This window comes from Dermochelys coriacea, chromosome 6, assembly GCF_009764565.3.
Source record: "Dermochelys coriacea isolate rDerCor1 chromosome 6, rDerCor1.pri.v4, whole genome shotgun sequence".
Lineage (NCBI taxonomy): Eukaryota > Metazoa > Chordata > Testudines > Dermochelyidae > Dermochelys > Dermochelys coriacea.
The window spans coordinates 117,261,408-117,276,498 of record NC_050073.1 but is presented as its reverse complement, the minus strand read 5'-3'; the positions used below and the strand labels follow the sequence as shown (position 1 = coordinate 117,276,498).

Here is a 15,091-nt window from a genome sequence, read left to right as displayed (position 1 = left end):
CTGCGATTTATTTCTGTGCTAGTTGGGCATGCAGTGTCTGTACTCTACACACCAACACAAGTGTGGACCCACCCTTAGATTTTAAGCTTTTTGTGTCAGAAACTCTGGATATGTTATAATGCCTAACAGCAGCAGCCTGATCTCAGGTGGGGCCTCTAGACACACTATAAATAAGCTTTTATTTTTACAAATGCATGCTTGTGTGGTTCTGTTTGATGCTGTGGAAAAGCAGCTTCCAAAAACCCTACTTTTTTGTTTGTTTCCCTCCCACTACTACTTATTCTCTTTCTCTTTTTAGTTAAAAGAACCGGCAACACTGTCCAGTACTGGCTACTGCTTGATAGGATTGTACAGCAAATAGTCATACAGAATGACAAAGGGCAGGACCCCGACTCCACTCCCTTGGAAAACTTTAATATTAAAAACGTCGTCCGGATGTAAGTGTGTGGCCTCCTTTGGGAACCGTATGCTCAAAGGACAAGTAGTTGTCCTAATGCTGTGTTTTGACGTGGCTGTGATCTGTTAAAGCTATAAGGTTAATTCACGCACTCAAGGCAGCTTTAACAATCTGCTCTTAGTTTTCCTTTAAACAGCTTAGTATTTAATAACTTGAAAGTGGACTTTGCTTTTCAGCCTTCTGTTCTTGAACATCTGAAGTAGAGCAGGGTGAACCATTTGTGGGGAATGATATTTAATATATTCCCTCTTCCCGTTTATGTATTCTGTATGGTAGACTTTGATGTTTAGGAATTTGTTTGTTTGAACTTACTCAATAAAATATGCCTATGAACCATGCTCAGCCTATGGATTGCCCATGAACTATTTCCTATGGCTATTCTTTCCTGTATTCCTTATTCATAATTGTATTTGTACGGTGATTGGCCACCTAAACTGAAAGTCATTTCTGCCTCCTGATTGAGTGACTCCAAAACCCACAGAGCTTTTAAGATGGCCATGCAAAGACTTCACACTGGCAAATTTTTGTCTGTCAATGTTCACGAAAGCAAATAGAAGATGTTCTCAACACCAGTGAAGTCAATTTAGGATTTGTATTCAACAAGTATTTGCAAATGCTATTTTCAATCTACACCCAACTTCACTTTAAACTCGTTTATTGCTTTTTGTATTATTTTCTATGTTAGATTATTTCCTAAACTTACTTTTCTATTCTTTTTAGGTTAGTTAATGAAAATGAAGTTAAGCAGTGGAAAGAGCAAGCAGAAAAAATGCGAAAAGGTGAATGACAGAGAAATATAAAATATTAAGTTTAAATCTAATACGTACATACATACCTTAAGATAGAGTGTGTGTGTGTGTGTGTGTGTGTACACACGCACATGCACACACAGACTGGAATCTTCATTGATTTTTATCTATGGGAGTTGTGCATCTAACTAGGTTAAAACTATGCTATATCCATAGTGCCCATGACTAGAGATAGTCAAAAATGCCAATTTATTTTTTACAAGAAATTTTGAGGACAAAAGTCTGTTTTCAGTTAAAATGTATTGGTTTTATTATGAAAAACTGAAATCCAATGTTTTTCAACTTTTTTTGTCCAAAAAAACCACTAATATTTAAACCAAAATATGAATTTTCTGAAGAATTTTTAGTTTTGGTTGAAACGCTGTTCTTTTGTGAGGGGAAATGTTTTGGTGGAAAAATCTTGAATGTCATGTTCTAATATGGCATGTAAATTAAATCCATTTTAAATGCTCTGCTAGCCAAGAGCAAGCCTGCTCTTTATCTCCTTTTGTACAGCAATGTAGATCCCTGCCTTTCTGGGCCCAGCCATACTATTTTACTGCCCTGGGACCTCAGCTCAAGCAGTCAGTGCTCGCTGCCTCCCATTCAGTTATGCATCGTCGTTTAACCCTCGCTTAAACTTGGGCTACTCCAAAGCCTGGTCTTGTGAGCAGAAGAACTAGTTCTTGCTACATTGTGGATTAGATGTTTACAGCAGAATTAACAGGATGGACAGCAGTCTTGATTCAGCAAAGCACTTAAGCATGTGCCTAAGTCCCATTGACTTGAATGGGTTTAGGTGGCTAAAGTTAAGTGCTTTGCTGAATTGGGGGCTAAATTAAGGCAGGGCAACCTAGACTACAGCATTAGACACAAAAGCCTGAAATGTCAGTGTTGATATCCACATCAGCGCTTGAGAGAGTCCATGACATATGACCTCTCTAAAGCCACTGTTCTCAGGAATACTAAGGATAAAATCCTGGCGCTATTGAAATCAATGGGAGTTTTGCCATTGACTTCAATAGGCTCAGGATTTCACCCTGTTTTGTGTGTAACTTAAAAAAAAGAAAAGTTCATTGGCAAACTCCTTGTCGCTGTGCATGATCTGTCTTAGTCACACTAAATACAGTATCTAGTCCTGGCCATCATGTTTGAGAAGGGGTTAATGTCCTTTGCACAAGGGGGAGGGGAGGGAAGTAAATGGTCCTAGTTTGTCCTGTTGACTTAACAATCTTTCCTTTCTCTTTGTTGTTGGCTTTACTTTTTCTTTCGAAATCAAGGATTTTATTCTGATGCGCACGTGCGCGTGTATGTGTGTAGTTTGCCATCAGGAAGAACATGTAGTTAAGTGACTTCATGAAATTTTTTGGGGGCGGGGGGGCTAGAACACAACGAGCTTCAGCAGAAATTGGAAAAGAAGGAGCGAGAGTGCGATGCCAAGACTCAGGAGAAAGAGGAGATGATGCAGACCTTAAGTAAGATGAAAGAGAAACTCGAAAAAGAGTCTACCGAGCACAAGCACGTCAAGCAACAGGTGGCAGACCTCACAGCACAGCTCCATGAGCTGAATAGGGTAAGGGCACGCTACAGACTTCCAATTTATGATGCAATTCCAGATTCTCTTTCACTGCAGTAAACAGAGAATGTAGATGAAGAATTCTGGATACAAAACTGTCTTGAGTATGGGAAAGGCCCAACTGTGTTTGCAAGAAATCAGAGTTGTAGTTAATTGGGGAAGGGACAGCTTTAAACCATGGAAATAGCCTTATTAGGCCGATGGCTATTGCCTTGTTCCTTGGTTGCCTCCCATGTAGGCTTGTTAGATGCTCTTTTACATAGAAACCCATTTAGGGTCAACTGGAAGTTAAACAGGATGTGAATCCATTATAGCTACCAGCTACTGGCCTAGTGCCTTAGCTGAAGCTGTAGACCCGTGCTTTTAGCTGTGAAAGTCCCTGGTTCAATCCCAGGTGTCTGTCAAGATGGTGGATATAAATAGTGGCTCTTTGGGGATTCAAACTTCTAGAGGCCTCTGGTGCTCAAGGCGAGCTTCTAGAGGCGATATGTAATCCCTTGGCCACCCCAACACTCTGTATCCATCCTCTGAGTATGTGAGCTGGATTCAACACACAGCAATGGAGCCTGGCTCTTTAGCTCAAGCTGTAGAGACTCATGCCTTTCAGAAGGTCCCCAGTTCAATCTCCAGTGTCTTCCAGGATGGCAGCTATCCCGATGCGCTGTCCTGGACCTTTGCCGGGAAGTGCAGGACATCCTAAACTGGTTTCCTGATTCGTTAAGAATGTGTCAACCCTTGACATCCATCTTAGCTAACAGAGCCCTCTGTGAGCAGCACCTGGTCTAGGTTAATGTGCATAAGGGCTTAAAATGATTGACCATAGCCCCCTTTTGTAACTACGCTCTCTCTCTCTCTCTCTCTCTCTCTCTTTCAGAGGACAGTATTTGCTCCTGTTCCAGGAGGGCCCCCGTTGCCACCTGGAGCACCTGGTGGACCTTTACCTTCTCAGGCTCTAGGAGCCCTTCTTCCCCCTCCTCCACCCCCTCTACCTGGTGGAAATCTTCCTCCACCACTCCCACCTCCCCCTCCTGGTGGCCCACCCCCTCCACCTGGCCCCCCTCCCCTAGGTGGGATAACCCCGCCTCCTGGAGCACCGCTGGGCTCGGCCCTCAAAAAGAAAAACATCCCACAGCCGACGAATGCCCTCAAATCCTTCAACTGGTCTAAGCTGCCTGAGGTAAGCCCTGTGTTCTCACTTGCTGTTTGACACGCCACTTTCTTCTCCATAAAGAGATCACGGATCAGACCATTAAATGATTTTGTTTTCCTAGCAAGGAAAAGAGTCTCACTCCATCGCTTGACCTTTGTGCAAGTATCTGGGACCTGTGATGCGTGGCCTATGTAGCCTACTCGTATAACTGAGGGCGGCGCGTGATGCACCACATGTCAGCAGTGTTTGAAACAGCGGATTTTGCTGTGATAAAGAAACCTAGCATCTAATAACGTTGGTATGTTTCAGAACAAGCTGGCAGGCACCGTGTGGACTGACATTGATGATACACAAGTGTTTAAAATCCTTGATCTTGAAGACCTTGAAAGGACATTCTCTGCTTACCAGAGACAGCAGGTAATGGTCTGGTGTGTGTGTTGCACAGATTCAATCATTCCATGTCAGATGTGATCTCAGAATATACATTTTATCATTATTTCACACTAATGCCATTTTAACTTGTCAGCTCAGCTCAGTTGTGCTGCCTGTGCATGCCTGTGTTTTGCATTTAAATGTTGGTTAGCTGCCTGATACAGATCTATTCACACCGCATACGCACCTGACTGCATGCTTTACAGTGTAAGCGGAGGCATGTAAGGAAGATGTATCGCAAAAGAAATTATTGGGAATGGTTAAAAATAACACACAGATGTGGTTACAATGTAGTCATGTTTTTGGATCACTTCTAACTTCAAATGCTTCACTTCTACATACTGGGTTGAAAATTCATGTCTGTCTCAAGCCATGTGTGGATCTCGTTCCTTATTTTTTTTTTTAGCAAGCCCAGAGTGAAGTTTGAGTATTAAACAAAAGATGATACTGCAAACAAGTCTCGGCTTTTAATTTCAATTTGTTATAAGCCTTATGGGACAGTGTAATAGAGCTGGACTTACCCAGCGCTTCCTGCTGGTTGTCCTTGGGATTTAGCTCATCAGCCTCTGGAGTGCCCTCTGCTGTCTGGTGATCTGCCTTACCGCTGGCCCCAGTCCCTTCCAGGACCTGGTGCCTCCTCCCACTGGAGTGCTGCCCCCGGCAGTAAATCCCAATAATCCCTGAGGGTCTCCCCTCCCCAGGGAACCCCCACCCACTACCCCCACCTCACTTCAGTCTTGGCTACTGCCAGTCATCACTTAGCCCTGCTCCCTGGGGCAGACTGCAGTGTATCAGCCACTCATCACAGGCGAGGGGGTTTGGACCTGCTGCCTCTGTCTACCCATGGACTGCCCCCTTGCAACCCCAGTACCTAATAGGCCCTAATCTAGGCCTCGCAGCCTGGGGGTTTCCAGGCCGGAGCTCCCCTGCTCCCAAGGCCTTTCCCCCTCAGCCCTGCTCCACTCCAGGTATTCCCTCAGGTCCCTGCAGCCAGGCCCTTTCCTCTGTGAACACAGAGAGAGAATGGCTAAGCTTCAGCCTAGCAGCCCCTTGATAGGCCCAGCTGCAGCCTGATTGGGGCATGGCCCAGCTGCAGCCATTTCCCCAATCAGCCTAGCTTGCCCTCAGCCCTGGCTCTCTCCCAGGGCTGGCTTTTAAGCCCCACAGGGCAGGCGCAGGTAACCATCCCGCTACAGACTGTTTCAGCAAATAACTTCAGTACATAAGGATAGTTGCCTGCTTTCCTGAATTGGGGAGAATGGACGGGCAAGAGATTGAGATTTTTAACATGGTATGAGGGTCAACAGAGACTGAGAGCTGCCAAAAGAGATGGGACTGCAGGGGAGTTCCTAGTGCTAAGAATGGTGAAATTTGCCTAGTCAGTTGTTCAGAATGATCAGTGGGTGTTCTGCTAGTTGCAGGTGCAGAGGGACTTTGCAGGGAACAAATGGATTCAACAGATAAACAGTGCACCTTCTGTAAGGAGCTTAATTTCTTTCTGATGCTAATCAAGGTAGAGATCACCACCAGATTAGAACAGGTCAGAGGTCGAGAGTTCCCTAAGAGAAGGAAGCACAGCGAGAGTGTATTTTGAAACAGGTCACTAAGAGTGATTCTTTCCCCCTTGCTTTGAGTTTGATGAAGGTGCAGTTGGGTTCCATTCTTGAATTTGTAGAATAGCCTGCAAAAGGGTTCCTGGCACAGTGGAAGGTGAGAGAGGAATAAGAAATGGGAGGGAAGCAAGAATTGGAGAGCTAGTGGGTAGCTTGTGTCTTTGTCCTCCTAGCTGTCAGTGTGAGCCAGTTAATCCACAGGTAGATTAGATACTAGACTATTACAAGGCAGAGAGTTAAAAATAATTTGTCTCTCAGCTGACAGTACAGCTGGATGAAGCCTCAAATAGGTGTATTGGCTGTAGGGCCAATATGTAGGGAATATTTCAAATGCTCTGGAGAGGAGGGCTCAGGAAGGACAAAAATACCTAATTTGAGCAGCTGTTGATCTGTAACTAATGCCAATGGCCTGGTTGGGAGAGCAGGTGATAGTAATGAAAGATAAAGCACAGAGCATGGACCAAAGATGTTTTTAAAAGGCTCTCAATACCTCCCGGCACCAGAGCGCATAGAGGCTGGAGACATGACCAGCAAAACACGTTCTCCAGCACTTCTGAACAGCCGTTGCTGCCAAGTCTTTGGCATAGAAATGTACCTCCTGGAATAACATCACAGGAAAACTGCTCAGCCTGAGTAGATGGGTACTAGTGAGCGTTGAAATGTGTATAGTTCTAGAGAGGAGCTGGAATCAAAAGGAGCTTTACGAGAGTGAGTGTGTGTGTGTGGGGGGGAATCAGGAATTCATCAAAGCCAAACTTTTTGGGTGAATGAGGAATTTCATAGTAAAGCAAAAGGCTGGGGAGGGGCTGGCAAAAGACACATTTAAATAAGCAGTGTTGGGGGAGGTCAGGAAAGCAGAAAGGAGTGGTGTTCCTTTCCTGAAGGGTGTATATCTGTAGCCTGTAACTCTCCGAAGTGCCTGGGTGTATTAATGATCACCCATGCCCGAGCATGGTGCATCCTTTTCATATTTCAATTCAATTGTGTTCTCAACATTGTGTGCATGTGTTCTTGCTCTGTGTGTGTGTGTGTGTGTGTGTGTGTGTGTGTGTGTGTGTACACCCCTGCACATAGAGAACAATGTTGAGAACATTGAATATATATGTATTTGTCTTAAAATATTTCAAAATACTTGACAATATTTAGAGGGATTCTATCAAAAATTTAAGAACACAAATCCCTAGTACTGATAACACACCAGTGACTAATACAGGTAAAGGGTTAATTAATATCAATATTACTTTTTTTGCCATTAGTAGAGCATTTCAGCTGCTTCCGGCACATCACTCTGCTTGGACAGTGGAACCTACATGGATCAGCTGAACTTTCTGCTCTGTGTCCAAAGGGCTCTTATATTGGAGTCTCTGATCTCTCAAAGGAATGTTGTGAAATTGGAGGGGACACATTTCAAGACCCATCTCTGACTATATTTCAGGGGACATATTGTTTTCTGCAAAATCATTTTTATGACAGAACCCAGATTTTGGACCTCAGCTAGGTGGTAATGTTGCTTTCAAGTGATCATGGTGAACAATAATAGTACATAAGGCATTAAGCACAGCTGGAGAGCAGCATCAGGGCCAGGGCAGAGGCAAGTGGTCATTTGGCCAAAGCACAGGACTGGGAGTCAGGAGATCTGAGTTCTGTTCCACTTTAGTTATATTTGGAACAGTGCCGTTCAATATACTACCACCAGCAAACCAGGTCACTCGAGGCCAAATCTTCCTCCAACAATTACTCCCCATTTAAAGCCTTCATCTTCCTCACCCCTGCCAAATTCCCTTCCTTTTCAAATGCCTGGGGAAAAAAGTGAACTTTGAGCTGTGGTCTGAAGGTCCTCAGATCCTGGCTTTGTAAATAACCCCCTTTGTGCCACCCTGTATTTATTTAAGCTGCACTCCCTGAAATATCCACATCCAAGGACTTTCCATTTCAGCACAATTACAAAATGGCATATGCCTGTATAGCTCTGTGCGTTGTCTGTCTTTATGGAAAAAAATTATGAACAATTTCTGCACACTTGCAGCATTTGTCTGGCTTTTTTATTTTTGCCCTGCTATGCATGGTCCTCTTCTCCCCCCATCCCCGCACACACACTCTGGAAACCTGCTTAGCCAGACGGATACACTGTATTCTGCCCCCAAACCAGCCAAAATGGCAAACCAGCCAAGCACTAGCTTGGGGGTGGGCAAACTTTTTGGCCCAAGGGCCACATCTGGGTATAGAAATTGTATGGCGAGCCATGAATGCCCACAAAATTGGGGTTGGGGTGTAGGAGGGGGTGAAGGCTCTGGCTGAGGGTGCGGGCTCTGGGGTGTGGCCAGAAATGAGGAGTTCAAGGTGTGGGAGGGGACTTTGGGGTGGGGCAGGGGATTGGGATGTGGGGGGAGGGATGAGGGCTCTGGCTGGGGGTGCAGGCTCTAGGGTGGGGCTGGGGGTGAGGGATTTGGGGTGCAGGAGGGTGCTCCGGGCTGGAATCGAAGGGTTCAGAGGGTAGGGGGGAGATCGGGGTAGGGGTTGGGGCGTGGGAGGGCCCCAGGGGTTCAGGCTCCGGGCGGCACTTACCTCAAACAGCTCCTGGAAGCACCTTGCCTCTGACTCCCACGCACATCAGGTTACAACGCCACCCACTCTGAAATTTGGCCTAGTCACCCCTAAGTCATGATAGAGAGGTGGCCGCGGCCACATTTGATTGAGTGGTGCTGTGGCCTGGCCAAAAAGTGGTCAGGTCCTGGCCAGATTTGCCCCTCTCCCATACACACACCTCCCACGGCCTATGGTTACTACCATGATGAGAAAGGTATAAGAACCTAGATAGGACAGAATAGAACAGGTCCTTCAGTGCTTTTTTTGGGCTGAGAGTTTATCCCTGACGCTAGGAAATAGTTCCCCTTTAATAAAGCAAAGTGGACAAAGGGATCGCCTCCCCAGGGTACCAATGTAAGAAGGCATGACCCATGCAAAAACTTTAAGATTAGAATTAAGGGTTCGTGGGGACTGATTAGATGGAGGATTTTTGTAAAGAAAGAAATCAGTTTCTTTTTAACCCTCTTCTCCACCTTCATGACCTCACTAGAGGACAGAGTGAAGGTTGTTTGGGAGCTGTAACTCTGCATTTCCATACCTTAATGTCTTTGGATTGATTTAAAATGTCCCAGCAATGCAATGCATCCTTGGAGATGATTACAATGTTCTTATAACTGCTTTTATCCTTGCTGAGCTGTGTTCTCACTGAATGTTTGGAGGGGGCTCAAGTCTGGGAATGTTTTTAAAAAAAAAAAAAGTTTTGGGCATCCTTTGTGCCCAACTTATTAGGGAAGCTGTTCAGGAACAGCTCATTTGTGTGGAATGATGCTCCTGAGAGCTCTTCCAGAGTTGGGTAACCCGTGGAGTTAAATCGTGGCTGTGCAAGGCAGAGCTGCATAGGATCGATCTGAATTGGCCCATGCAAGTTTTCTAAGAATACAAAAAAAAAAAAAAACCCACTAAGGCAGCTTGTATATTGATTTGGTGCCCGTCACTTTTCCTTTCCTACATTTTAGACACCCATGCAGACATGCATTCCAAGGGTCTAGACCCACAAAGATTTAGGCATGTGCCAGTGGGACCACTCCCAGTGGTAAAGTTAATTGTGGATTGGGACCAAACTCCCCATACCTCTTCTCACCCATTTATTCCCTTCCCTGTGTATCAAGCAGATTTCCTGAGAAATGCACTGAATCTTGAGGGAGAGGAAGGAATACTGACCCCCCACCCCCAACAAAGCTGAAAGCAAGATTCAGGGCATCACTTTTGCTGCTGCTGTTCAAATGCTACAGAAATGTGAAACCTGCAAAAAGGGGGCTTCTACCCAGGGAATGAAGAATCTGGAAACTAAGGCCCTGTCCCTAATGGGAGCAGAAACATGCTTAGCTCCAGCAATGTTTCAAGGTGGAGTTAGAGCATCATCGCTCTTCTCCAGCTAGTCACAACTCTAGGTCCTTGTGAAGCTTCATGTATTGCTGTTTGTGAAAGAGATCTCTGGCATGTCAGCTGAGCAGGCAGTGACAGTGGAGTTCAGGCCAGTGTTTTGCTGATCTTCCTTTGTATTTTGGCTAGGGGTTTTTTCCCCGGTTGGATTAAATTTAGTTCAAAACTCTAGGAAGCTTTTACAAATTCATTTTGGATCTTTATTGAAGCGAAAAATAGCATTGTGGAAAGAAAAGGCTAAAACTCAGGTTAATTGCTAGTTGTTAGTTTAATCAATGCCCAAAACTTCTGGAGTAATTTATATAACCACTTCCCCTTTCTCTCTTCCCCCCCCAACCCCGCCCCCCATTCATGAGCTAATAAACTGATTGACAGAAAGTCAGCAGGAATCTACGTAAAAAGGCTTCCTTTAAAATTGCTGTAGTGATGGAAAGCTGTTTAGGGATTAATAATAACTTAAAACAGCCATCCGGACTGTCAGTTGCTTTCTAGTGTAATGGCCAGGAAGGAAACACGATCGTGTAGTAACTTGATTTGGGGTAAATCTAACACTGAAGTCATTTTGATTTAAAAAGGTGTATTTCTGCACCTTTGAACATTACTCCAGATTGCACATCTGAACGATGGGGTCTTTAGAGCTATGCAGAGTGACCCTAGCATACAAATAGGGAAAACCCATGGTGGTGGTTTCATGATAAAACCCCAGCTGCACAAATTTGCAGCCTGGTTGAATGTGGTTGATGCTACAGGGGCATGCCCAAGTCCATCAAATATCTGGGGAACTGAGCAATGGCAAAGTTTAATCTGGGTATGGGGAGGGTATTTCTCTTGTCCTAGCAAGGTTGCCTAGCTCCCAAGTAGCTTTTCCCGTGTGAGACAGTTTCTGGGCAAACATGTTGCCATGGCAAATGGTAAAGTTTTGCCATTGCAAAGTTTGCTCCGGAAGAGAATCTCATTTTCATTTCAAAGCCCTGTTTTTTCCTGGCAGATGTGTTGACATTTCACTCCTTTAAATTCCCAAAAACTCATTGAAATTGCAATTTTCTCCCCAGTGTTTGCTTAACAAGCACTGGTGCTGTTCCACAGCTTTTTTTGATCCTTGCATGAAAGGATCGCAGAATTTCAGAACGTTTGGAGGGATTCCCTATCTTCCATGTATCGGGGATAGCCGTGTTAGTCTGTTAGGCCTCCATGCATCTGAAGAAGTGGGGGTTTTACCCACGAAAGCTTATGCCCAAATAAATCTGTTAGTCTTTAAGGTGCCACCGGACTTTCTGTTGTTTGTCTTCCATGTTTTGCTTTAATACCCTGTTTTAGAGTGCCTTTGCATGGTTCATTGATGAAACAGCAGATACCAGTTCTTCCCTTGCCTGTCACTGTTTTGCGTGCTTTTCCCATTCATTGCCCTTTCATTTATATTCTTTTACTGCTCAATGCATTTTCATTATCCATTGTCAGAATTCATATGCCCCAGGTGCTTCTCTTGCAGTAGATACCTCTGTATTATACGTTCTTCCTGACTATGCTTTGACTCTTTTTTCTTTTGCTGTGACCACTGAATTGCACTTGGTTTTACTGCCTTTTCCATGCTTCTGCTATGGCTGTAGGACTTCTATTTGAACAATAACTCCAAACAGGTAAGTGAGCTTCTGCTGAAATCTTATGTTTTTATTAACGTGATGATTTTGCTAATGTTTACCTTGGGCAATTACCGCAGGTTTAGCACACTTATCTAGAAGTAGGATAGTGCTATATGCAGTACTACTGGATATTATATTTTAATAATTGTAAAAGATTATTAATATTTTAATTGGTGCTTTTTAAAAAAATTCTACACAGCATAACCTGAGAAAGTATAGCGATAATACCAAACCTCCTCCATGCTTTTTGACATGTCCTGTGCAGATTTGCCTTAGGTACAAGAGTTTGAGAACAAGTGTAAAATTTAAAATGGGTCTTAAATGCTTTTGGGGAAAAAAGTGGCTTAGTTTATCCTAAAGGCTTTTAATGAGAGTTGGACTTGCAACTCTTTTGAAAATGGGACTTAAGTTTCCAAGTCACTAAGATGCTTTTGAAAATTTGTTTTATTCCTAGGGATAAGCTTTTTCAAAAGCACTCAAAGTAGGCCCATTGAAGTTCCTGGGAGCAGAGTTGGGCCAATGCTTGAATACTTTTGAAAAATCTCATTCCTAGATGGTAACAGGATCAAAAGGCACTTGGTTATTTTGGACTGCAAATGTCTTCCATAACAGAAATTCATGTCTTTGCTCACTTTAAACCTTGGAAGTATGAAGTGGTCTGATGCCCAAGCTAAATGGCTGTGCATTTTGACACACATCTGCTAGCATTATCACCTTCCTTCCTAGGGTTCTGTTCCTTGGGAAATCAATGGAATAGGCAGGTATTCACCTATTAACATTAATCAAGATTATTGCAACAGTGTAAATAAAATCAGAGGAAACGTGACCACTTGTGTAGCTCAGTCATATTCATTGTTTGTTACGATGTATTTTATACCATGGATAGAATCATAGCAATGTAGAAGGGATCTTGAGAGGTCATATAGTCCATACCACCCTGTGCTGATGCAGGACCAAGTAAACTTAAACCATCCCTGACAGGTGTTTGTTTAACCTGTTCTTAAAAACCTTTAATGGCAGGGATTCCACAACCTCCTTTGGTAGCCTGTTCCAGTACTTAATTATCCTTGTTGTTAGAAAGTTTTCCTAATACCTAACATAAATATTCCTTGTTGCAAATTAAGCTGCTTACCTTTTGTCCTACTTTCAGTGGACATAGAGAACAATTGATCACCATCCTCTTTATAAGAGCCCTTGACATATTTGAAGATTGTTCTCAGATCCTTCCTCAGTCGTCTTTTCTCCAGACTACCCATGCCCAGTTATTTCAACCTTTCCTCATAAGCCAGGTTTACTAAATCTCTGACCATTTTTGTTCTGCTGCATGTGTAACTGCAATTTCATATATTGTAAATCATTTGAGGGAGATTGTCAAACCTACCAAGGATTTAGGAACACAAGTCCTGTTGACTTGTACTCTTGAATCCCATAGATGTTTTTGGAAGTCTCCCACTTAAAGGGTAATAAATGCTGCAGGTTGTGTTCACCATGAATTGAGTGGTTTCAGAGTAGCAGCCGTGTTAGTCTGTATTTGCAAAAAGAAAAGGAGTACTTGTGGCACCTTAGAGACTAACAAATTTATTAGAGCATAAGCTTTCGTGAGCTACAGCTCACTTCATCGGATGCATTTGGTGGAAAAAACAGAGGAGAGATTTATATACACACACACACACAGTTACCATGAAACAATGGGTTTATCATACACACTGTAAAGAGAGTGATCACTTAAGATAAGCCATCACCAGCAGCAGGGGGGGGAAAGGAGGAAAACCTTTCATGGTGACAAGCAAGGTAGGCTAATTCCAGCAGTTAACAAGAATATCAGAGGAACAGTGGGGGGTGGGGTGGGAGGGAGAAATACCATGGGGAAATAGTTTTACTTTGTGTAATGACTCATCCATTCCCAGTCTCTATTCAAGCCTAAGTTAATTGTATCCAGTTTGCAAATTAATTCCAATTCAGCAGTCTCTCGTTGGAGTCTGTTTTTGAAGCTTTTTTGTTGAAGGATAGCCACTCTTAGGTCTGTGATCGAGTGACCAGAGAGATTGAAGTGTTCTCCAACTGGTTTTTGAATGTTATAAGCGTTGTTCTAAGTCAGCTATTTTCGACGTCTCAGACTCAAGGAATATTTCCAACACACCTCTGACCAACATATTATCCCTTCAAATGTATACCTTCAAATCAGCGGCACTGCGATGGGTACCCGCATGGCCCCACAGTATGCCAACATTTTTATGGCTGACTTAGAACAACGCTTCCTCAGCTCTCGTCCCCTAATGCCCCTACTCTACTTGCACTACATTGATGACATCTTCATCATCTGGACCCATGGAAAAGAAGCTCTTGAGGAACTCCACCATGATTTCAACAATTTCCATCCCACCATCAACCTCAGCCTGGACCAGTCCACACAAGAGATCCACTTCCTGGACACTACGGTGCTAATAAGCGATGGTCACATAAACATCACCCTATATGGGAAACCTACTGACCGCTATTCCTACCTACATGCCTCTAGCTTTCATCCAGATCATACACTCGATCCATTGTCTACAGCCAAGCGCTACGATATAACCGCATTTGCTCCAACCCCTCAGACAGAGACAAACACCTACAAGATCTCTATCATGCATTCCTACAACTACAATACCCACCTGCTGAAGTGAAGAAACAGATTGACAGAGCCAGAAGAGTACCCAGAAGTCACCTACTACAGGACAGGCCCAACAAAGAAAACAACAGAACGCCACTAGCCATCACCTTCAGCCCCCAACTAAAACCTCTCCAACACATCATCAAGGATCTACAACCTATCCTGAAGGACGACCCATCACTCTCACAGATCTTGGGAGACAGACCAGTCCTTGCTTACAGACAGCCCCCCAATCTGAAGCAAATACTCACCAGCAACCACACAACAGAACCACTAACCCAGGAACCTATCCTTGCAACAAAGCCCGTTGCCAACTCTGTCCACATATCTATTCAGGGGATACCATCATAGGGCCTAATCACATCAGCCACACTATCAGAGGCTCGTTCACCTGCGCATCTACCAATGTGATATATGCCATCATGTGCCAGCAATGCCCCTCTGCCATGTACATTGGCCAAACTGGACAGTCTCTACGTAAAAGAATGAATGGACACAAATCAGACGTCAAGAATTATAACATTCAAAAACCAGTTGGAGAACACTTCAATCTCTCTGGTCACTCGATCACAGACCTAAGAGTGGCTATACTTCAACAAAAAAGCTTCAAAAACAGACTCCAACGAGAGACTGCTGAATTGGAATTAATTTGCAAACTGGATACAATTAACTTAGGCTTGAATAGAGACTGGGAATGGATGAGTCATTACACAAAGTAAAACTATTTCCCCATGGTATTTCTCCCTCCCACCCCACCCCCCACTGTTCCTCTGATATTCTTGTTAACTGCTGGAATTAGCCTACCTTGCTTGT

At 43.9% G+C, this 15,091-nt stretch overlaps 1 protein-coding gene across 7 annotated transcripts in view; it reads left to right on the top strand.

Moving 5' to 3' along the window:
* Nucleotides 1-15,091, top strand: part of DAAM1 (dishevelled associated activator of morphogenesis 1) — a 185,860-nt gene that overhangs the window by 138,602 nt on the left and 32,167 nt on the right. For 2 of the 7 annotated variants that reach the window (XM_043516130.1, XM_043516129.1), the window contains exons 11-17: nt 120-146; nt 299-437; nt 1,178-1,236; nt 2,631-2,818; nt 3,696-3,998; nt 4,281-4,388; nt 11,593-11,622. In XM_043516130.1, coding sequence (XP_043372065.1) covers nt 120-146; nt 299-437; nt 1,178-1,236; nt 2,631-2,818; nt 3,696-3,998; nt 4,281-4,388; nt 11,593-11,622 — 854 coding nt within the window. The remainder of the gene's footprint in view (nt 1-119; nt 147-298; nt 438-1,177; nt 1,237-2,630; nt 2,819-3,695; nt 3,999-4,280; nt 4,389-11,592; nt 11,623-15,091) is intronic. The other 5 variants (XM_038406734.2, XM_038406733.2, XM_038406735.2 and 2 more) reach the window with 3 other exon arrangements.